The sequence below is a fragment of the Aythya marila genome (genome assembly GCF_965140915.1).
Source record: "Aythya marila genome assembly, chromosome: 10".
NCBI lineage: Eukaryota > Metazoa > Chordata > Aves > Anseriformes > Anatidae > Aythya > Aythya marila.
The window spans coordinates 7,052,048-7,074,522 of NC_139051.1; the positions used below are offsets into that span (position 1 = coordinate 7,052,048).

At 50.7% G+C, this 22,475-nt stretch overlaps 1 protein-coding gene across 1 annotated transcript in view; it reads left to right on the forward strand.

Moving 5' to 3' along the window:
• Positions 1–1,189: 1,189 nt before the first annotated feature.
• The window catches only part of PRICKLE2 (prickle planar cell polarity protein 2), a 98,086-nt gene continuing 76,800 nt past the window's right edge, over positions 1,190–22,475 (forward strand). The window contains exons 1-2 of the mRNA XM_082768602.1: positions 1,190–1,294; positions 1,563–1,648. Coding sequence (XP_082624728.1) covers positions 1,259–1,294; positions 1,563–1,648 — 122 coding nt within the window. The 5' untranslated portion in view covers positions 1,190–1,258. The remainder of the gene's footprint in view (positions 1,295–1,562; positions 1,649–22,475) is intronic.

Consider the following 22,475-nt stretch of genomic DNA (forward strand, 5'->3'; position numbering starts at 1 on the left):
GAACATGATGAGAAAATTTGGCAGAAGGGAGCAACGAGGGGAAGCTGGAAGGCTTTGGAGGGGTAAAAATAGCAACCACAGAACAGAACGAGGAGGGAATGTCAGTTTTTCCCACTGACATGAAGAAATCTTATGCAAAAGGAAATGTTTTCCACGATAAAATTCCCTGGTTTTTTCATTTTTAAAAGGAAGCCCAACATTTATGGCAGGAAAGAGTGAAAATCACCCTGAAACTTTTTTTTTTTTTTTTTTGCTGGAGACATTCAAAAGCCAATCATGCAGCTCTTGGCCTCATTTCAGTTTCCTAGCGAGGAAGATACGAGTGAAAAAAATGACAAAAAATGAAAACTGCTTAAATGAAGAGTTATCAAAGCCTCACGGCTTTACCCAGCTGTGCAGCAGCAAGGCAAAGGAACAAAGCAGCGGGGAAGGAGGGGAAGGAGATGACAGGATCTGCAAAAAGCCACAGCCACTGGGGTGAGGCTGTGAGATGTTAATGGTGAAGCTGGTCCTTCCCCAGCGAGAATGAGTGCCTTTTTTTTCCCCTCTCCCTCTGAGTGTTCCCGAGGCAACTCTGCTGCACGAAGCCCGTCTGCTGCTCATGCTTCTCCCCACGTTGCTTCGCTCTGCCCTGCACCAGATTGCAGCCCCCAGGGGTACGGGCTGGGGGCTGGCCGGGGGGATCCCTTTGGAGGGGGTTGTACGGATGACAAGAGCTGGTGCACGGGCTGCCCCCGGCCCCATAGCCCCCAGCCCCAGGAGCTCGGGGGGTGCAACAGGTGCCTCGTATCCCACCTGGGATCTCAAGCAGCAAAAGCATTTTACACGACTGCATTCCTCCTGGTGCTTTTAGACTTAGCAAGGCAGGGAACAGGAGCCCAGCAGGAACCCGGGCTGTTCGCTCCCTGCTTAACCTAAACCAGGAACCCCCCCCGCAGCCTGAAACTTCAGCGTTTGCCCCCCGGGCTCTGCAGGATCCCATCTCCCGCGGCTCTCCAACTATTTTTTTCCCCCATCCCCGTGCCGGCGAGGGGTCGTTCACTCTGGAGCGGAATGATGGCAGCGGGCGGGGCGGGCAGCCCGGGCGGGGCGGGGGGCGGCCGGGCCGGCCCGGGGCGGTGCCTGCGGGGCCGGGGGCGGAGAGGAAGGGGCGGGAGCGGCGGAGGCGGCGAAGGGACGGGGACGGAGCCGGGGACCGAGCGGGGGCTGCTCGGGGCGGCCGCTGCCGGGCGCTGGGGCTCGGCTCGGCGGCGTTGCCATGTTCGGCATCAGCAAGCGGCTCTCGGGCCGCCCGGTGAGTGCCCGGGGGGGGGGTGGAGGTGCTGCTGGTGGGCTGGGGGGGGTGTCCTCCTTCAGCCCCCCCTCTCCCTCCAACCTGTGGCTCCATCCCGGTGCGCGTCCTGCCCCCGCCACCCTAAATGTCCTCTCTCTCTTTTTTTTTTTTTTTTTAAATGGTTTTTCCCTCTTTTCCCTAAGCGTGCCCCCACCTCGCGGTGTCCCTGTCCCTGTCCTGTCCCCCCCCCCCGGCTCGGGGACCGGGCTGACCTCTGCGTTTCTTGCAGGTGATGGCATCGGGGGAGCCGGAGCGGGGCCAGCCCTGCAACACCTGCGGGGATCAGTGTCCCGGCTTCGCCCTGCACAAGTGGAGGTAAGGCTCGGTGACACCCCACTGCCCAGCTCCCCTTGGAGGGGTGGGAGTCCCCCCTTTCGACCCCCAGCACCCAGGGGTGGGTGGGACCCCCCCCCCTTTGACCCCCATCACCCATGGGAGTTCAGTGGGAGCTTGACCCACCGAGGGCTTGCAGCTAGCATGAGGGTTTCATGGCTCCATGGAGGATTGGTTGGGGTGCAAATAGGGATTTTTGGGGTGTGCTTGTCTTGGTGTGAATGCGCCCTGCCCTGGTAGGTGGGTCTCCATCACAGGTGGGTGCTTCCATCCCCCTGGAGCAGCCCACGGGTGTGCTGGTGTCTGTCATGGGTGCAGTGCCCTGTGATGGGGTCACCAGTGCCCCCGTTAGCACCCTCGCAGCCCACCCGTCCCTGCTGCGGTCAGGGGCTCCTGCTGCTGTGCCAGGGCGGTTCTGGGCCCTGGGCAGGGAACTGCAGGGCTGAGATGGGTGGGGGACCCTCAGGGGTTGCCCCAAAAGGCTTCGTGAACCTCCTGCCTCTCCCCACGCCCCCACGGTGGGTTTTTACCCCCCTCAAGCTCTTGGAATGGATGGGACCCCGCAGCCCCAGCAGGGTGTGGGCGTGTGCATGAGAACGAACAGGTATTTCTATCTGTGTTGTGTGTCTTCATAAAGCTGGCAGTGCTGGTACCTGTGAGGCACAGAGGTCCCTGGCCTCATGCTGGAGCAGCCTCATCTCCCCCCATCGTGCTGTCTGGAGATGAATTCCTGCTCATGGGTGGTTTGGGATTTGGTGATATTAAATTTTCTGGACTGGGGGCTCCAGGAGCTGGAACAGATTTAACAGAGAGCCCTTGGTGATCTTTTAGCCTTATTTCATAGGATATCCCCTTTTCTCCAGCATCTGCCACACTTCTCCCAACATGTGCCCTACTTCTCAGAACTGCGTCTCTGCAGATTAAAACAGTGGTCCAGAGCGAGGAGAGGGATGCTGGATTGATTTATCAGTGTTGAATCCCATCTAAAGCTTCAGCCTTGCAAATCAGCACTGCTGCCAGTGCAGGACAGGGTCCTTGGGCTGAGGTCCACCCTGGGGACACGTGGCTGGCGCAGCAGCGAGGTGATGGATGAGCCTCACCACAGTCCCCAGCCGGGCCCTCCGCAGGTGGCTGCCTCCAGCAGCTCCTCCGATGTCCCACGTCCCACCCCAGACCTTCAGAAGGTGAAGGTGTCACAGCCGTGGGAGCTGCGGTCTCCTGACAGCCTCCTGCTAATCGGGGTCTGCCACGTGTGCGCTAATGGATTTATAAGGTCACCCCTGAGTGTCTTCTTCCAATTTTAAGGGCTTATAAAATGCTTTCAGGAGCTGTCACAGGTTTCCTTGCAGCTGAAGTCTGGGGTAGCAGGTGTTGTCACAGAGGTGCCTTGAAAGTGTCACGGAGAACTTTAAAATGTAGGATAAGAAGAAAAGGGATGGTCACCAGAGGTATTTCTCCTCTGGCCTGAGGAATTATAAGGTGCTGTGACTTGCTGATTAAGTTACACCTAATTTTGAAAAATCAAGCAAGGTTTTGATACCATGTTATCACGATACCATCTGATCAAAGGCCAAACAAGCAGGAGAGGCACCACTGAGGTTCTTGGGGGTGTCAAATGCAAGGTGGTGGTGTGGCTCTGCGCAGGTTGTGACCTCTGCAGCAGCACACTGTGCCTCTCATGCCAGATCCTGCAAAACTGCTCATGCAGGAGGAAGGAGCAGGAGGCTTCAGCCCATCAGAGCTATGTGCAGCCGCCTCCTGGCTGCACTTTCCTGAGGCTCCCCACTTACTGCACAGATTTTGGTTAAAACAGATGGATCCTTCTCAGGAAGGAGGGGGTTATCTCACCAGGGCAGCAGAAGGATGGGTGCTGCCAGCTCTGCGTCCCACTGAGCATCCTACAGATGCACGCCTCAGCCTCGCTCTGGAGGGACAAGCTGAGAGCCCTGCACATGCATTCACATTTAATTGCCTCGATGTAAGAGTAATTGTGCAATTAAAACAAAAAGGCAACCTATTTGCCCAAACACAATGAAGAGGGAGGAGATCCATTGTTCATTAGCCAGCGGTCTAGTAGTGCTCAGGACAGGTAAGCAGGCAGACTGCTGATAGCAGGTAGCTCTGTAGGTCACAGACCTGCTCGGGAGCCCGTGCACACAGGATGGTGCCTCCAGCTCCTGCTGGGGGTGCTCACAAATGCTTTAACACTTTAGCAGAAAGGGATTGCAAGAAAACAATGGTTTGCGAGGAGATCTGCAGATTAGGGATATAAACGCAGATCAATTAACCACTAGAGATTCATAAGCCTTTTCATAATCCCTTTAATGGTAGAGTTTTGCTGAGAAATGGGAATCAGGCTTTCTGCTTCCAAGATGGGAATTGGTGACATGCTTTAGGCAGGAAGAAAAGAATGTCTGAGCTTTTAGGCACTGAGACCAGAGCTGCTGATGCACGCATTGTCATATATCTAATTATGCAGGGCTGAGCTTTCTAGTCACCTGTGATTTTAGGTATGATCTGCGCAGCCAATCCATCAGGCAGGCAAATTGCTTTATTAGACGCCAAAGATTTCAGTGCCTGTGCCTTCTCTTAAAAGCCACTTTTCTCAGATGGAGAGATGGCTTGGAGCATTGGTTGAATTTATCATTCCTGGGAGCACAGGCATGCTTCCTGAGCCAAGGAAACCACTTGAAAATAAATTGTATTCTGCAGAACTATTTTCTTTTCAGAACAAAACCAGTCTCTGTGCTGTAGGTGATGTGAGGAAAAAGGTGAAAGGGGATGCCCAAGTAGTGCAAAAATATCCCTGGCTTTGGAATATGTTTCTGAATCTTCTTAAATCTTGCTCCTAAATTATGTCTCGGGGTATCATATGAATTTTCTTGTTCGTGTGCTGCAAGTTTTACATTAATTCAGTGCAAGCAAGGAGTTGAAGACCCCAAGTGCTTACAGGCATGGTTAGACTGGAGCCCACTGTGTTTCTTACCCCTCTGAAGCTCCCAAACGTCCTGCATCCTGCAGACCTCTGCCTCTTCTAAGGCAGCAATTCAATTTTCAGTTTGAAATCATTTAGCCTCGAAGAGGAGAAGGCAAGTGATTCCTTTGAAAGGCTGAGGATTGAATCCCATCGTTCCTGAGCATAAAGTCTGCGAGGATGCAGCTGTCAAACTATAACCAGAATAACCTGCAATTTTTCGTGGCCTGAATGGCGAAATGACTCCTTCCTCTGATCCCCCTGCTTTATTTTAGGGTAGCCTGTCAGTAAGGTATGCAAGGACTGAGGAGTTCTGTGTGGGCTGTGGTCCTGAGGATGGAAATTGGGAACACATAACGAGACCTCCATTAACGCAGGTTGATATTTGAAAGGTGGCTTTGTGTGGAAAAAGTGAAATCAAATTCAATCAAAATCTTCAGCTCCTTAGGAGTCCGGTTGCTGTTTTCTAATCAGATCTGCATCGCATTAAGCTGTGTGCCATTCAGCTTGTTAACAAGCTTTGGCTTTAAATAAAGCTGTCACTGGAGTTGGGTGGCTGAATGGCCATTAAGAGTGGCTTTCACATAATGTGCAGAGAAAAGCCTGCCCAGAGGTGGTCTGGGAGGAGGGAAGGGAATTTACAGCCAGTTCCTAGCGCAATTAGTGGGGGCATCCAGGCCTTAAAGGTGACAAATGGCTCTCAGCTGAGCGGCTGGAGCAGTCACTGAGATTGCTGTGAGGAACTTAATTTGGGATTTATCCTGGGCGAAGTCGCATTAGGAACTTGGTGCTGTATTGAGGGCACTGGGCTCTGCGTGTTGGACGACTGGCATGTGTTCAGCACACACAGGTGTGATTTGTTTGTGCATACGGTCTCTTTGAGGAAGCCCTTCCCAAAGAGCTCCTCTTGCCACTTCAACAAACCTGGCTCTTCCCCCATCCCTGCCTGCTCCGAAAATGCCAGATGCTGCATGGATGCAGCAAAGCTCAGTCTCAAAACCACGCTGGAGCTGTGTTGTGATGTGAAGATGGACACAACCCACCTGGTCTGCAAAGCCTTCAGAGAGCCAGGTGCTGCTGGTTTCAGAGGGAAGGCTTTCAGAGGCTGTGGCAGATAAGATGATTTTAAAAATTGTCTTGGAACATTTGGAAAAGTCTTTGTTGCCATAGTTATTCTTCTCGCTTGCAGAAGCGGTTAAATAACAGTAATAAACATGACATAAGGACAAAAACTGGCTCGCTGAGTTCTTAGTTTCAACGTGAGATGGTGTCTTGTATCTTTCCTTGGAGTCTTTTTTTTCCCTGTGTCTGTTGTGTAATCTTCATCCCTTGAAAACACACTTGGGCGAGGAGGAGATCTGCTCTTTCTTGGCTTCCATAACTCAGCACGTTGCTGTAATCCTCTGCGGCCAGTGCCACAGAAGTCTGATGACATCTGGCCTCATCAGGTCAGGGAGCGTTTGCAAGGGCAAACTTGTGAGCTTCTCAGGAGAGACCGCCTAGGAATCCTGGATAATGGGGACTTAGGGCCCTGAGCGATGACTGGAAAACAAAAACCTGTGCACAAGGCTGAGCTGATGGGCAAGGAAAGAGGAGATACGTGTAGTAGGATGGGGAACCTGGTAAATGAGGTGGTCAGCCAGAACCCTGGAGATGTTTTAAGTCTCTGGATGATGGCGGCTTGGTCGCTTGGCATCTTCACGCCTCTGTTTTGTTGACTGTAGCTTGGGAGTTGCTAGTGGCAGTGGCTCTTTATTTCCTTTGCCCTGCGTGTTTGCACAGCTCCCACTCCTCCGGACCCGATCCGCTGTTGTGTGGCGAGCAGCAAACATGGCTGTGGGCACGATGGGAAGCAGTGTGTGTGTTGTGTGTGTGTATGTTGTGTTGTGTGTATATGTGCTGCCTGGCACCGGGACATCCCTGATGCACCCCAGCAGGTTCAGGTCGTCGGCCTGGTGACTTGTGCCTTGTCCAGAGAAACAGCAATGTTTGCATGTAGCACAGGAACGAGTAACGTCAAACCCTGAAGCATTTGTTATTACTTCTTTTTCAGGGAAAAAAAAAAGTACAGATTATTGCTTCCATATGTTTCCAGCATTTTTAGTAGGTTATGTATCTTTCACACACACGGCCCCAGCTTTTCCCTTTCATGAATAACACGCTTTGTGCCTCCCCCTCCTTTCGGATTCAGATATTCCTCACTTCCTTGCGTGTTTATTTGAAAGGCTTCGGAGATGCAAGGATAGCAATACCTTATCTCGGGCAGCCTTTATGCTCGTGTTGCCTCCACAGCGAGCACCGTCGGCTCCTGTGGTTTTTATTCAGCTTTTCGTTTTGCAGCAGGAACCTGCTGGGCTAGGCAAGCTCTGCCAGCAGGGAGCTGTGTGCTGCTCCGGAGGTGAGTCCCTATGGGGCCTGTTGCTGTCCCTATGGGACCTGTGGCTGTCCCTGTGGTGGGCTGGAGTCACCTGGTCCCTGACCAGGCCATCAAGCTGATGGAGGGGGTGCAAACATGTCTCAGGTGGCTTCTGCCTGCTGATTTCCAGGCCTTACACATAAGGGGATGGCGTGGTTAGCTTGCTCGTGATGGTTTTTGTTGTAAGCACTTTGGGCACGGGGAAGTCGCTCCCTGCCAGGTGACTCAGTGCCAAAGCCAGTGTCCTTCAGCCGTGGGCCAGGGCAGGTTCGGGAGGCGCAGCTGCCGTTCCCCTGCCTGTGCTGAAGCTGGGCTCAGGAGCCTGCACCTCCCTTGGCATAAATGACCTCAGCTGTCCCATATGCCTGCACCTGTGAGATTAAGTACGTGTGCAAGCATTTGAAAAATCAGGGGTGATTTTTTTTTCCGTTGAGCTTTCCACCCCTGTGTCAGCAGGGGAAGAGCCATGTAACTGGTGATGGATCGTGTGGGAGGTGCTGCTGCATGTCCTCAGAGATGTCCTTGCTTCTGCTCCAGCATTGGGAGCTCCAGGACAGAGGCCGAGTTCCCTGAAGGTGTTTGAGTCCCATCGAGGTCACCGAATGGAGGCTGGGAGCCTTGCAGGGCAGTGGCCGCATCCTGCCCACGTGGTCCTGCTGCAAAGGACCATGCCAAGGGGCAGCCTGGCATCGAGGTATGAGTTTGGACACTTTTGAGAGTGAGGATTCCATGAGTTTTCCACTTTCACCCACCCTGGGACAACCTTTCTTTGCATAAATGTTGAGCAAACAGTCAAGTTGAGGGATTCCCAGGAGATTTTTTGGCCTGTTCCTTTCACATCTTCATGCCCCGCTGCTGAAACAGCGCCTAAAACAGCCGGGACTGATAAGGTATCCTGTTTGTGTTGGCTGCGAGGCACGATATCCATTTTAAGAGCACTACAATATTGGAGGCAGTTTTGCGGCTGGCAAAAAGCCCAAAATAAATTCTTTAATTTTTTTGTACATGACATACAAAAGAGCAGGTGAGGTACGTACTTGTTTCCGGGCAAGCCTGAGGAGCATGTTTGAAGTCTTTTACAAGTCATTCAGGATTGTATTGCAGCAGCTCAAAGGAGCTGGAGACACTTGATTAAATTTCATCCCAACACAGAGCCCCAGTCTGCAGCTGGTGTAACTGGAGTTGCTGCGGGTGGCTCCATGAAGCCCAAAAAGCCAAGTTTCTCCTAGAAAAAGACCCGTGTTTTCTGTGTGTTTTGAAGCATCCTTTTGCAATTCTAGTTTTGTAAAGGAGCTGAAAAACCACCAATAATCTGATGTGGGTTTAGGTTTTGGGGTTTGTTCTGTTTTCTTGGTGACTGTTGAATGTACCAGATGAGTGAGGGGGCAGAGAGGAAAAACAGTGAACTCTGATTTTACCTGATATTTTATTCCTAGACTAAACCCATACATGTAAAAGATTTTTTTTTTTAATTTATTTTTTTGTTTATTGAGTTTTTGGAAAAACTGACTAGAGCTGCATCTCAGCATGCAAAGAGTACAATGTTACCTGCCTGGTGCGAGTGTGAATGTGTTTGCCATCCTGAAGGCAGCAGCACAGCAGCCAGCGCTTTCTCAGTGCCTGGGTCCAACCCTCAGCCGTGGAGCTGAGCTGATTTTCACCAGCAAGCACGTTTCCCTCACGGAGCCTTTCTGGATGAAATTGCCTGAGACGGACCTTGCAAAATGCAGGGGCAGGGTAGATTGGCTTGCACGAGGGATTTCCTCCAAGCAGACAGCTGTCAGTGCTGGAGGCTGCGGTTGTGAATTCGGGTGCCGTGTCGGGTGTGATTTAGTGGGAGGCGGTGAGCTGATTTAACAGCTTGTCACGGCTGGGTGGGGAGGGTCCCACAGTCCCCGTGCAGCCCCCCATACTGAGCTAATGCCTTACATCGCTCACTGAAGCCTCTGCCAAGCTGGTGCAAGGAGGAGGGGGGTGAGGGATAAATGGTCACTCGGTCCAGTGGTCCCCATCCCCTTACTGTGCTTTTCTGCCCTGCTGCAGCCTCTGCCCTGTCTGCTCTCCCCCCAGGATGTGTCCCTGGCTTCCCATGTGGAGGGTCACAGTGTGGGGAGCACCAGAGGGACCCCACGTGCGGCTGCGATCACCCACACAGGGCGTGCGGCACGTGCCCAGTAGGCTGTTTTGCAGGGAGGGAAGCCTCCTATTCCTTTAATAGAGGGGTTGCAACAGGCCTTTTAACAGAACTGCCGCATGTCGTGAGAGAGAAAAAAACCTCTGGCCACCAACTGGGAAAGACCTGGGCGGGGAGCACGGGGGCTGGTGACCGAGATGCTCAGCTCAGGCTGCAGCTATGGGGCTGGCGCCCGCAGAGCACTGTCCTCCTCTTTGTTGCTCTCCCCCGTGGAGGGCTGTTCAGCCCTTTCGAGAGTTGCCCTTGGGTTTTGTTCCCTTTCTGTTTGCCTTTAAAAAGTCAATCTGCTGGCCTTTATTTTTTTTCAAAGACTTTCTCCACTCCCCCCCACCTCCGCCTCAGTAATCCATCCTTATTACACCAGTGAGTCACTCTTCAAATAATCAATTGCGTTTTCATTGTCTGGCTTGTAAGTATATCACCGAGCTTAAGGACGGCAGATAGCATCAGCTCAGCTCTTTGGCAGATGGTTTTGCCGTTCACGATGCTCGTTTGGATATTTACTTTTTCTCCGATGAATAATCTCCTAGGCTGGAAGGCCAGGCTGGGGACTCTTTCCCCGCATGTGCCACATCTTTCTGCTCTGTGGTCACTATCTAATGTTGGAGGAATTTGGAACATTAAGCAGAATCGACCGATGTGAGGAAAACTAATTTGGGGGTAAACCTCGTCAGCAAGGCTGGTGTTGCAGAGAGCCTTTATCTCGTGGGCTCTGGGTGTGCACAGCCCCGAGGCAGCCGACAGCCAGAGCTTTGCTCAGCTTCACCAAAATAGGGCTGAGGCCAGCGCTGGTCCAAGAGGATCATACAAAATTCAGGCTGCTTTCTGCCACTGGAGAGGCTGTTCCTTCCCCCGTGTGTGGCTCTCCAAAGGGCCTTGATGGCAGGGCTTAACACTTCAAGCACTAAGTATTGCAATTATTATTCTTAGCGCGGAGGGAGGCACTTTGTACTCAGCCATTGCAGCAAATATTTCATCCCCTATCAGTTGCCCTTGTGCAGATGCTGCTGCCGCGATGATAAAAGGCATAATGGCTGCTCTTGCTGATAAGGAGAGTGTATAAATATAATTACTGAAATCCCTATGCAGAGCCTGCGGATGGAGGAGAGTCCCCATGAGGGGTTCCTCCTGCTCCCGAGCCCTTCGCTGCGCAGGCAGAGCGGGCGCGCCTGCTCCCTGCCGGCTGCAGCTCCTGGCAGCCGAAATGGGAGCTGCTTGGCCGCAGCTGGGAGCAATTAGTAAAAGATGTCTTTCTCCCTCCCTCCCCATTTTGGTTCCTCCTCCTCTTCTCCTTGAAACCAAGCCATCGGCCTTGGGGAGCCGGGCAGGAAAACCCGGAGCAACTTGGGTGTGAGACCAATGGTGGGGCTGAGCGCCCTCCGCCTCGCCAGCAGGGTGAAGCTTCAGGCAGCTGTGCCAGCTCAGGGACGGATCCTGCTCCCTGCAGTCACCCCTTGGTGTTGGGGCACTGGTGCCAGCGGCTCTCGTTGCACTGTGTCCATCCCTCGTGGCACACGAGGGACTTGTGTGTGTAAGGCGCTCCCCTCCTACGCGCCGTCCAAGCGTCAAGCTGACCTCGCGAGAAGCGCGCTGCAGCCGAGGAGCCAGATATTATTTAGGTCGAGCCAACAACAAAAAAATATTTCCATGGCAGCAGTAACCATAGGAAACCTCCCCAGAGTGTCCTGGGTGGTTCCCATTTCCTTGCCTTCAGCTGTTTGCTTTGCAAGCGGAGCAGCAGCGTGAGCACGGCATGCCCATGTGCCAGCAGCAGTGGCCGGCAGCCCTGCTGTCCCTGGGGATGTGCTGCTGCTCCTTGTTTTCTCTTGTGCTGCCTGGCTAGTAAAAAGCTGTTTTCAGAGGGTTCTTTAGACGCCATGAAGTCTCAAAGCCACCTCTTACCTTCTGTCAGCTTACAAATGCATGTTTGATCCTTAAATACCCAAGGCAGGATAGTGAATGGGCTGCCAGGATCCGATTCTTCCTTTTTATAGTGTCTTAGAAAGATGCTTTTATACTCCCTCTGGCTCAGCCAGCGATGCTTGGCCTCCAACCAAGATAGGGAAACTAGGACAAGAATCACTTAGGCTAGCAAGATGAAAAGTTGTAAAAAAAAAATACCAACTTTTGGTTGGGGAAAAATATTGATAAATGAGTTCATTGAAAAATATATATATATTCGTGATCGGCTTCATCCGGGCACGCTTATACGAGGAGTCTTGGTCTCAGGGCACTGCTGCTTCTAGGAAACGTGAGCTGGGAAGCGAACACGAGTGTTGGGAATGGAGAGGGTTTGGGGTGAGTCACGGGAACCCGTTGTGCCGGTGCGGCCGTGTAGGGCCGGCCGGGACGGGGCGGCTGCGTGGGAGTGCCCGCGGGCCCCGAGGGTGGGAGCTGCGCCCACGGGTGGCCCAGCAGGGCCGTGCGCGGGGCTGTCCTCGGTCTCGGGCTGTTCCCAGCAGAAGGCATCGCCAGCACAGGCAGGTAACCAGGATTTCTGGGTGCTGTGCGGCTTTAATTCCTGATTTTACAAACCCCACAACCCGGCAGGAGTCAGTTTTTGCTCAAGGCTACCCGGCGTGTGAAGAAGAGGCAGGTGGAGGGCGGCGAGGCTGAGCGGCTTTCCCTTCTCCCGTGCCAAACAAATGGTAACATTCATCACGAATCCGCGTTCGTGCCTTATTAAATCTGAAAACAGATTTAATAAGGCCATGTGCTGGTTGTGCAGACCCTTTAAATGTCAGGTTTGAGGAGGGCTGGGAAGTGAGAAGGCGATAAAAGTTAATATTCCTAAGCCAGGTATGTGCGGTGTAGCTCAGATTTTTAATATCGAGTGCATAATTTATTACAAGATGTAGAGGTTTTGAATACATATATTTGAATATGTTTTAATATTATCTTTCCTTCCAGTAGCAGGAACAATGGTGTTTTACAAAAGAAAAATGATCTCACGTTTCCATTTGATAGTTCCAGCTTGTACCTCTAATAGGTGTGGGACTCACTGGGGTGTGAAGGCTATCTGATAAATGCCTGAATAATAAAGCTATATTGTTTGTTCTGATTTCCCTGCGCTATTTTTAAATGTATAAATAAAACATTTTCAAACCGTAGACCACGCAGTTGAGTGCAGACTATTTACTTTCTGCCGATGCAATCTGTAGGAGACACGAGTCTTTCAGTGCCTGCCAGCAGAAGTCTTGTGGCATTAGCCCCGTGTGTCACGCTGGAAGTGCTCACGCGTAATTTTCATAAATATTTTGTCCAAAGTAAAGTTATACCTATTTTAAACACTACTAATCTCTTTAAACAAAGAGGCATTTGTCTTCGTGTACAGCAGAGGGCACTCGGCATCATCGAGCTGGGAGGCTGGCTGCCTGAAGGAGAAAACCACGGAGCTCACACGATGTTTTGCAGAAATTAAATACTCTGTGTGTGTTTGCCCATATATATGTGCATATAAAAAAGCATAGGGTGGCATATATATAAAAATAATCCTAGCACATAATATAAAACTGAAGTGGTCGTGGTCGTGGCTGAAGTTGAAGTGCACTCTGTGCTGGGTAGTGCTCAGCCTGGTGCTGGGTTGGTGAGCAGCTCGCAGTGCTGTGGTCTCGCTCCTGACAGCATGGAGCTGGTGGAAAAGTCCTTGAGATGGTTTTCATCTCCCCATGGCAATTTTCAGTGATTTAAGGAAGGTTAAAGCAGTGTGTTCGGTGGTTGGAGGGGGTAGCAGTTCCATGGCTACACAAGGTGGCAGAGCTGGATGTCCCAGTGGTTGGGGTGGGAGGTACTGGTGCATGAGGCTTTCCCAAAATGTCCCAAAGCATCTCTGTACTGCACTAGGGGTGTGGGCATTTTGGGGTCCTGCCAGCCAGTAGAGTGAAAGGGCGTGCGACTGAAGATAACCGCTTTATGCAAAATACAAAGCCAGGTGGATTTTGCTGCTGGGTGTCTGTGGAATGTGAAGATCAGAGACACATGGAAATGTTGCAGGGGCCTTATAACAGGTGCTAATTAAGGTTTGGATGTCATAGAGTAATCTAAGATTACAGTAGTAAGGATTTTTCAATAGACCCTGCTATCCGGGAGGGCAGCAGACCCTGTCAGAGGACTGCAGCAGGATCTCGGAGGGGTTGTTGCACACAGTTTTCACCCTTGTGTTGTTATTTTGCAAGACCTCGGTGCAGCAAAGGCATGATGTGCATGACAAATTCCAGGGTACAGGCTGCCCTGCGTGCTGTAGATCACTTTCTCACCGGTGTGGAGGCGCGGTGATGTTGATGAGCCCAGATAATTGCCCACAGGCAGCATTGCCGGAGGTCTTTCTGCCGTGGGGCTCTGGGACACGGTGGTTGGACCCGTTAGGGCAATTCCCACATCTTGAGATTTGGAGCCAGGTGATCAGCCTGGCACGTCCAGTCCCACCAGTTGCGTGTCCCTGCACGGGGCTGGGAAGCACTGGGAATTTCCTCTCGCAGCCCTAGCACTGGGACAAAGAGCAGAAGCAGGGTGCCACAGCATGGCCAGCACTGCGGGACCCCCGTGTGTGCCCTGGTGGGGGGCAGACGCATGGAGCCAGGCACGCGAGAGCTCGGTTTGCTGCACATTTCTGCCCGTGCCGCTTGGCTTTTCCCACCTTGCAGGTTTTACGTGTCATTATCCAGGACTGACCATGCTGTGAAGCACCCTGCTGGGCACCCCGAGGGCTTCAGGCAGCCAGTTTGCTGAGAAATGAGGGTTTTGGCGTGTTTTGCAGGAGCTTTTCGTCGTCGGAGCAGATTTGGCAGCGCGCAGTCGGAACGGCTGTGCTCGTGGGCAGCCCAGCGTCGTGCGAGAGACCTTCGAGCCGTAGGGTTCACCTTAGCCAATGTCAATAGAAATGAAACTGCTTAAATACACAGTTAAAATATGTTGTTATGTTAGCGTGTGGACCTCCATGCGAGATTGCTGTTTAACTGTAGCCATTAAAGGACCCCCATGGAAGAGCTATGGGAGGCTGGTAAAAAATATCCCCGGCCTTAACCACTTGTTTGCTGCCGAGGGGATTTCGCACTGAGGTGAGAGGCGCTGTGGCTTGGGGTATTCGCAACAACATTGCACCTCCAGGACCTTGCAGACAGTAAGGAGAAATAGGTTAAGGAGACGCTGTGTGCTTCCTTTCAGGTGATGAAACCCAGCTGCCCTTTCTGCTGCCTTTTCTCGCCTGCGCTTTTGCACGTGGTGCCCAAATCCTGGTAGCAGGGATGCTTTTACCAGTGCCTAGCACATCATTTTGCTTTAGCCCGGCTGCCTCCTGGACTTTTCCAGCTGATGCTGGAACTCGAGCAGTTCATAAAAGGAACAAGTAGCCAAATGGACCAATAAAAGGAGCTTGTGGAAAGGCCCCATATATTTTATGAAGAAAGAAATGGATTTTCTAACATGAGGGTTGTGTATTGTAAAATTTTGCAGGGCTGCTAGCGCTGTTAAACGCTGGCTTTTCCTCCAGCCACTCCCTCCGAGTGCACGCAGTGACTGTCTAAGCTTTCTTTTTGGCCTGGAGTCTTCCAGGCTTGGGTGAAGTCCTGGCCCTGGGGAAGTCACTGGGAGACGTGCCCTAAGTTTCCCAGGGACCTGGCTTGTGATCTCCAATGTGAGACCAGTGATGACAGCCTTCAAATAAAAAATATTTGGCCTTTTCCAGGCGCTCTCAGCAAGGTAAAATACAGCTTTACATCTTCTTAATGCTCTCAAATGGCAAGAACTGCAGCTAGAAGGCCAAAATTCGCCCTGATGGTGGTTCTCGCTGGGAAATGCCTTTGTGCAAGCCAGGAAAAGCTGAGCCATTTTGATGTGAGCAGTGGATGAGCTTGCAACCCGGGGACGGTACGTGCACTTGCTGTGTTTCTAACCATGGTAACCCAAAGGGTGAAATTTCAGCCCAGCCCAGAGGGTGAGCACAAGGCTTATCAATGATTTAAATCACCCCCAAAGCTGTTTGGGTGACTTACAGCAGGCTGTGATGGCTTGGGGTGATGTGTCAGCTTGGGTGGATTTCATGCACTGTCCACAGCTACAGAGACCTTGCCTCCTTTTGCCACCCTGAAGCGCACAGGATGGGGAGACGGGGAGTGAGGTGCAGCATTGCTGGAGACTGAACCCCTTTATATCATTTAAGGGATACACAGGGAGTTGCACGAGAGCAGAACAAACAGGGATCTTGCTACGGATTCAGCATTTCGTGCATCTCTGTGAAGAGTTGTTTGCAGCTTCAACCTTGGAGCTACCCGACCTGCGAGATTTTCACTAAACCTTTTTAGTATTCTCCTTGCGCAGTGTGAATGTATTCCGATGGGCTGCAGAGATGTCGTGGTGTTCAAGTTAGGCTTGAATTTCTTAGCTGATAAAAATTTGATGTCATTCTTATGTCTTGGCCCCAAAAGGCAAAGCTGCCGAGCTCAGCTAATCTTACCAGGTCTGTGGGGTTTTGATCTGCATTCTGCTGCACCCAGATTTCAAAATGGGACAAAATCCTGATTTCCCACCTGTAATTAAAAATTTGGCTTTGAATCCAATCTCCCTGCTCCTAAATGCTGAAGGAAGAGAGTTCGGAGTGTGCCTTGTGTGAAATAATGCGTGACCCCGCTTGGCCTTGCATTGATCCAAGGGTGGGGTGACCATGACTGCAAGCAAACCTAAGAGAGCAATCAAAAAAGAGGTTTTAGACAAATGGCATGAAAATTTCCAACCACTAGGAGCATCAGTGTTCGAGGAACGTTGTCTTTGAGGTGGCGTGGTCTTTCTCAGCTCTGGACCTCATTCAGACGAGTTCCCTTGTGCTGAGTCTCCTTGTTGGGGTCACCCAGCACCTGTCGGGTCCCAAGGGGGCATGATGATGCCTCCTCTCATGGATAACAGGGCTCGGAAATAGGGTGTGGGGCTGGGCTGAGTGCAGTGCCATGCCCTTTGATCCCTTGCCCCTTCCTCCAAGGTGAAGGTCAGTGCTGCTGGAGCTTGACTCTTCTTCTTCTCCCCGTGGCCGCCTTTTGAGGGGATCGATGGTTGGTTTTGGCAGGAGCTGGTTTAGGTCTTTTCTTGCTTGCGAATGTAGTGATCTCAGATGTCTGTGGGTCTGTGCGAGTCTTGGTATTAGAGCTGCTTTGATGTCTGCACCGATACATCTTAAGGCAGCTCAGAACGATTTCATGCAGTAGCCCCAAGGTGCTTGCACAGAAAAAGGTGCTTTAGAAATGTAAATTCTGTTTGAGGACAGATTTTTCTCTCCCGCTCTCTCTCAACTCAGGACGAGGCAGTGAAAATGTAGCATTTAATTAAAGTTAGTAAAGGTTTGGAAATGAATCGCTATAAACATAAAAGACATAATCAAATGCCTACCTAATCCCCACCTTAAGGGCACATTAAATGCAGAAAGAGTATAATGTGTCAGAGACTAGGATTGAAAAGCGAGGAGGATTTGGGAGCTGATCTTTTATAGTTGGAGCTTCTAAATTATTTTACTTCAGGCTTAGGGATTTAAATATCTACATATTACAGATAAACATAAAGCAGCCTGATTCTTGGTCAGTGCTGCCTGACACCCTCCTCCCGAATCGTTTCAGCTGTGAATCTGTCTGTGTGGCCCCGCAGCAGGCATTGCAGCCGGCTGTCCTGACCGTGGCTGCGATGGGGATCGGCCTCCCGTTAATCACAGCATCTGTCAAGGACTTCTCCTCCTCTGAAGCTGGCAGCTATTTAGACAGAAGCACCGGATATATTTCCCTTATTGGAATAAAGCAGGGTAGGGAAGGGGTTGTGTCATTATCCAGTCTCAGCCAGGGGATCTGGGCGTCTGTAGCTATGGAGCTGCCTTCTGCAATCTCAAGCTTCAATTTAAAAAAAATTAAATAAAATTGAAACAATCTTTTATCCTGAAAAACTCAGAGAGCAGAAACCAAATGCTGTTATCTCTCAGGGTCTCTAGAGAAATAAAGGCTCAGTACACCAGGGCTGCCCGGCTCCATTACCATCTCCCTCACCATCCCACGCGCAGCCCTGGGAGCCAGGTGTCCTGCAGAGCGTCTTCTCCCCATCGAATTGCCAGGTTTTTCTGTTTCCCTCAAACATTTCCCTCCAGCAATGTGTTATCAGTGCTCTGGCTTGGCATGTGATGGGAGGGTTTTTTTTTTTGTTTTTTTTTTTGTTTGTTTGTTTGTTTTGTTTTTTTTTTGTTTTTTTTTTTTTTAAAAAAGGAAAGGGAAATGTGGTGTTATAAACACAAAGGTTTTTGCCCCAAGATCCAAGTTGGTGACCACAGTCACCATCCAAATCTGTGATGGGCAGCATGGGTCCATGCCAAACCAGCTGACAGCAGGCTGCTGTGGATCTCTGCAGGCAGCATGGCGGTGAGGTGGTCTTTATAACCATCAGAGAATTAAAGAAAAGGGTCGTCTACTATGAAATGGTACTTTAGGGGGCAAGGTTATGGGAACACGGCTGGGGAGGGCAGTTTGTGCAAAGACCTACGTTTAAGACCAAAATTTGTGTTTTAATTGACCACTCCATGGTTTTGTTTTGCAAGTAATGCTATTGGTCTTGAAGGAGCAGTGAGGTTTCATTTAAATCTCCAAACCATTCTGTGTCTGTGGGAAGTGTCGGGAGCAAGCTGCAATGGGATTTCTCTGTCTGACAGCATCAGGAACGGGAGATGTGATCCATCAAAGGATGAAGCAATCCATCAAAGGATGAAGTGAACCTCTAAATGGCAAGGGGGGAAGAGCCCTGGCAGAAGGGCAGGGCACAAAATACCTGGGAACAGAGCCGGAAGGTGCCCAGCTCGGGGTAAAGTTAGTCCAGTGCCTTATACTGCAGGGCCCCATGGAAACGGGAAGGGCTTTCTTTTTCTGTTGAATCGGGCTCTACGCCAGGTGAAAGAAAACATTTTCCCAACACCAAATGGAAAAATGCAAGGCAGACGTCTTAAATGAACTGTTAAAGGAATAGAGCTGTGAAAAGAATACGTTTTCTGTGCGCCGGGGTTATGCATTTAACAGATTTTTGACTATCTCAGACCTCTGCAGTTTGTAGACAGAGAAATCTGTTGCAGCAACACAAGTTGTACTAAAGGCTGACGACAAATATCAGCGATCTTATCGCTGTTCCCGGGCTGGGTTTTGCTTGGACGGCATCTTCCTGTCCTCCCAGAAATGTTGCAGCGTTTTTCCTTACCCCCCTAGCCCTCTCTGCTCTGTTTCTACAGATCATTGGCAGCTCTACTCCTGCTTTAAAATAACCCAGGCTAAAAAGTGCGATTTGCATTTCGGTGATTTTGATTACACCCACGTCCTATATTTATTGCCGTTTAAATCATCTGTGTTAGCTCGAGATGTGTTTCTTTTGAGCAAGGAAAAAAAAAAAAAAAAAAGCTTGACTCCGTTGCTAACTGTTGCTAAGGAAAAGAAGATATTTATTCATCGGGGCACTTCTTGAGCATTGTGAGGCTGGTCGCCGTGGAGGAGGAGCGCAAGGAGAAGAAGCGGTTATGGGTTTCAGCCCGTTCTGTTATTGCTGTTGGACTCCTGCCATATCTGCTGATGGTCAGCAGATGTCCTTTTCTCCCCCGGCGCTGTGCATCTCGGATCAGAGGTGTGCCGAGCGGGTATGGGGACACGCAGCCTGGTGTGAAACCCTGGGAAGCTTCCCCAGGGCTCCATCCGTATGAGGCTCCCGTGGTCTGTAGATATTTCCCCAGCTCCCTAGAGGCTCCCTAGTCCTTGGCTTCACCGTAGCCTTTTAAAAAATCCCCATCAAAGCAGACACGGAGAGCCAACGGTGATGCACGTGGCCGCGTTCCTTCCCCAAGCCCCTGCTTCTGGGGGACACGCAGCAGTCCCATTAACTGCTTGTCCTGGAGGCAAGAGGTTTTCCCCTTAGCCATCATAGCAACAAGAAAATACTGTTTTGATGGAAATCGAATTAAAAATTAAACTTGTCTCTTTCCTAGTAAGCAAACTGCTCACTTGTGAAAAATATAAATCACTTGGATTGGGGTGGATGTCTTCGTGAGTACCTCTGCGCGTTTCCAAAGTGAATTTTGCAAATGCCTCACGCCACGTTATGTCCCTGCTGGGTTCACTTAAGAGTGTCTCATGAATTTAGGCTTTATTTGATGTTAGGCTTAGGCTGAAAAACTTCCTTGGCAAAACTTCCTCAGTGCTTGCAACCTGCTAGAGCTCGGGGGAGAAGAAACAGGTCTGTCGGGTCCCCGGGAATGACTCCTCCAATGTAGGCTTCCTGTTCTTCCTACTGAAGCTCTTGTTTAAAAGACCAGAGAAACAAACAGCAATTTTGTGCCTTGTGAAGTGCTCTTGTTCTTGGAACAGAGAGCTGTGCGTAAGCTGGGAGCAGGGCAGGTGAGTCAGGTAAGCAGTGCGGTTGGCGGCAGCACCGTGCAGAGGGGAGCAGCCAGAAGGGCTGTGTGACTCTCCCACACCCAGAGGAGCTGCATGCAGCTCATGGACTTTCAAAGCCAGGCGTGATTTTAAGTGTTTGGTAACCCCAGGTGCCTTGCTGTCCCGTGAGCTGCCCATTCTGCCTTTAAATCTGTGCTCGCTTTTGGCATCTGCAGCATCAGTGCCTCTGGGTGGGCACCACCTCATTTTGTTGGCTTTGGACTTGCTTGGCTTCCTTCAGCAAGTCCAACCATCCTCTGCATGCAAGTGGGGAAGCTGAGGAATGAGAGTTGGAGACCCCCCCCGGCTCGTGGCACTTCGGGCAGGTCCTATCTGTGCCCTTTTAGTTTGGTGTGTAGCAATGTACTGTAGTGGTGGTAGCTTTTTTGCTGCAACTTAATTGACTCCCTCATCAGTGTATCTGTAATTGAGATTCCTAGTCAACGCAATGATAGGAAAAAAAAAAAAAGAAAAAGTTGGTTGGAAGTAAAGTGAAAAGATAAGTTTTTTTCCTGGAAAGGATTTAAAAATTGCAGGCGTTCTTCAGCAGAGGGGCACAAGTGATGTTCCAGCGCTGTGCAGATAGTTGTTGTGTTTGAGAGAGATGCTATCAGCACTGATAGTTTGTGGATGTAAGCGGGCTTTTTGGCTGCATAAACAGCCCTGGCCTGACATCTGGTGCTGGGGCATGATGGAGCTGAGTGAGTCTCTTGCACTTCAGCTGGAAATGATCTCCCTCCCCAGCTCCAGGGACAGGCGGAGGCTGGGAGCTGCCTCCAGCCTACACTGGGTGCATGAGGTCCAGCCAGGGGCTCCTGCCCATGCCAGGCTTTGGCACTGGGTTGCCAGAAGCAGGGAGAGAGGGAGAAGCCCCCCAGGAAATAATCAGCTCCAAATTTTCAGAAGAGACTTGTTAACCTTCGGTTATCTCAGCCTTTCAGGTGCTCAGCTTTGGTTTATAGGGGGCTTGCTCGTTTGAGAAGCCAGCGTTGAAATTATAACAGAAAATTCCCTTTCTCCCCATGGAAATTTGCAAACAAAGCCTTTTCCAGCCAGCTCCGTTCTTAAGCATTCACTATTGATTTGTGGAATCAAATCAGGCGCGAAGGGCGGCGGTGCTATCTGCCACAAACCGATGGGGAAAGTCGATGCTGGCATCGATCTCCTGCACGCGGCCTGCGCAGACTTCGTGGTGGACTGTAAGCAACACTGAGTCCATGTCTGTTATGACACATTTTGTGTAAAATCCTCCTTTTTCTCCCCAAACTGAGGCCTGCAGTGCTGCTTCATGGCGCTGGTCAGTGCCTGCATCTCCTGTTTTATTTTTCGCCCGTGTTTGTCTTCAGCATTACAGATGTGTGCAGAGCAGTGCTGGCCTGCTGATAAGGAATATTATATTGTTTGTTTTTTTTTTCTCACATATCTGAAAAAAAACAACACAAAATTACATATATAAGGCAACATCTGTTACGGAAGCCTGGCCCAGGTGAATTACTACTTGGGAAAGTCGGTGCAGGTACTCGTGTGATTCACTTTCCTGCTTGCTGGAGTTGCACCATGCCCAGCGCTCTATTCCAGCTCCGATAGGTGTGTCTTTTTCTTTTACACCCACATCAAATTCTTAAAATAAGAGTGCTATAAAGGGAAAAAAAAATAACTGGATTTTATTTTCCTCTGAAGTCCGCAAGGCCCTGGAAGTTGTTATTATAGGTGAAGTCATCGCAGAGGAGCTCGTGGAGCCCTTGGGGAAGGGCGGGGGCGATGCGGCTCTTCCAAAATGAGAAGGTCTGGTGGTGACCCTGGGTTCCAGCAGGGAGGATGGAGAAGTCACAATCTCCACTTCTTACTATGAATTTGGCCAAAAGCATGGATTTTTGGTGCACACATCTCCTCCAGCATGGTGATGCCAGAAGCAGAGCGGGGCTGCCCTGAGCTCTGCCGTATCCTGGGCACTATCCCCTTGCTGGCTCACGGTGCCCGGACCACAGTGACAGCTGGAGCGTAGCTATTCTTTTTGTATTTCCCATAAAACGGAGCTGGATCCTCGTTGCCGTGGAAACCAGCAACCCTAATTATAAGGAGTTCAATTCACCGAACGTAAAAAGTTATGGTTCTTTTTCTCTTATTAAAAAAAAAAAAAAAGAAACCAGACACATCATAAAATGATAACCCCGTGACTGGCACGGGGCTAATCTCAAGTGTTTTCCAGGAATACTGCTACTTTAGGAGCATTGTTCCCTATGGGATGGGTGATGCCATCCTCTGCTGCTTGTTATTTGTGCTGAGCCACCGCTGCCTTCAGGCAACCAGCTCGAAACAAATCAAGAACTTGGTGTCCTTCATGGTTTTCTTCTTTTTGCCATTGTGTCAACATGCAGCACAAAGGGAGAGAGAAAGCCAAAGGGCATGTAGGTGAAAATATCTGCTTGGCTGGGTAGTGCCAGTAGTTCAGGGGTACATCCAGGCACAGAGCTCAGCACCCCTGGGTGTGGGAAGCACCGAAGCCCCTGCAGGGCCCATGAATGGCCCCATTGAGCAACTTCTGGCCTCGAAGCTAAGCAGAGGCCTAAGTGTTTTTGCCAGATCTGCAGGAATTTGCTGGTTTTGCAGATGGGGTGAAGTACGTTGAGATTTGCATCAAAACAGGATGCGAGCGGAGATGTAAATAATGCGTACAGAGTGCTGCGAGTGTGCAGAGCAGCCTTTCTGAGTGCTCCGAGTTCATCCCCCGTCACTCTGCCCTTCTGTTCTTTTGAGGGAAATCAGCTGAAAACTACAAAATTGGGGAGTATTTTCCG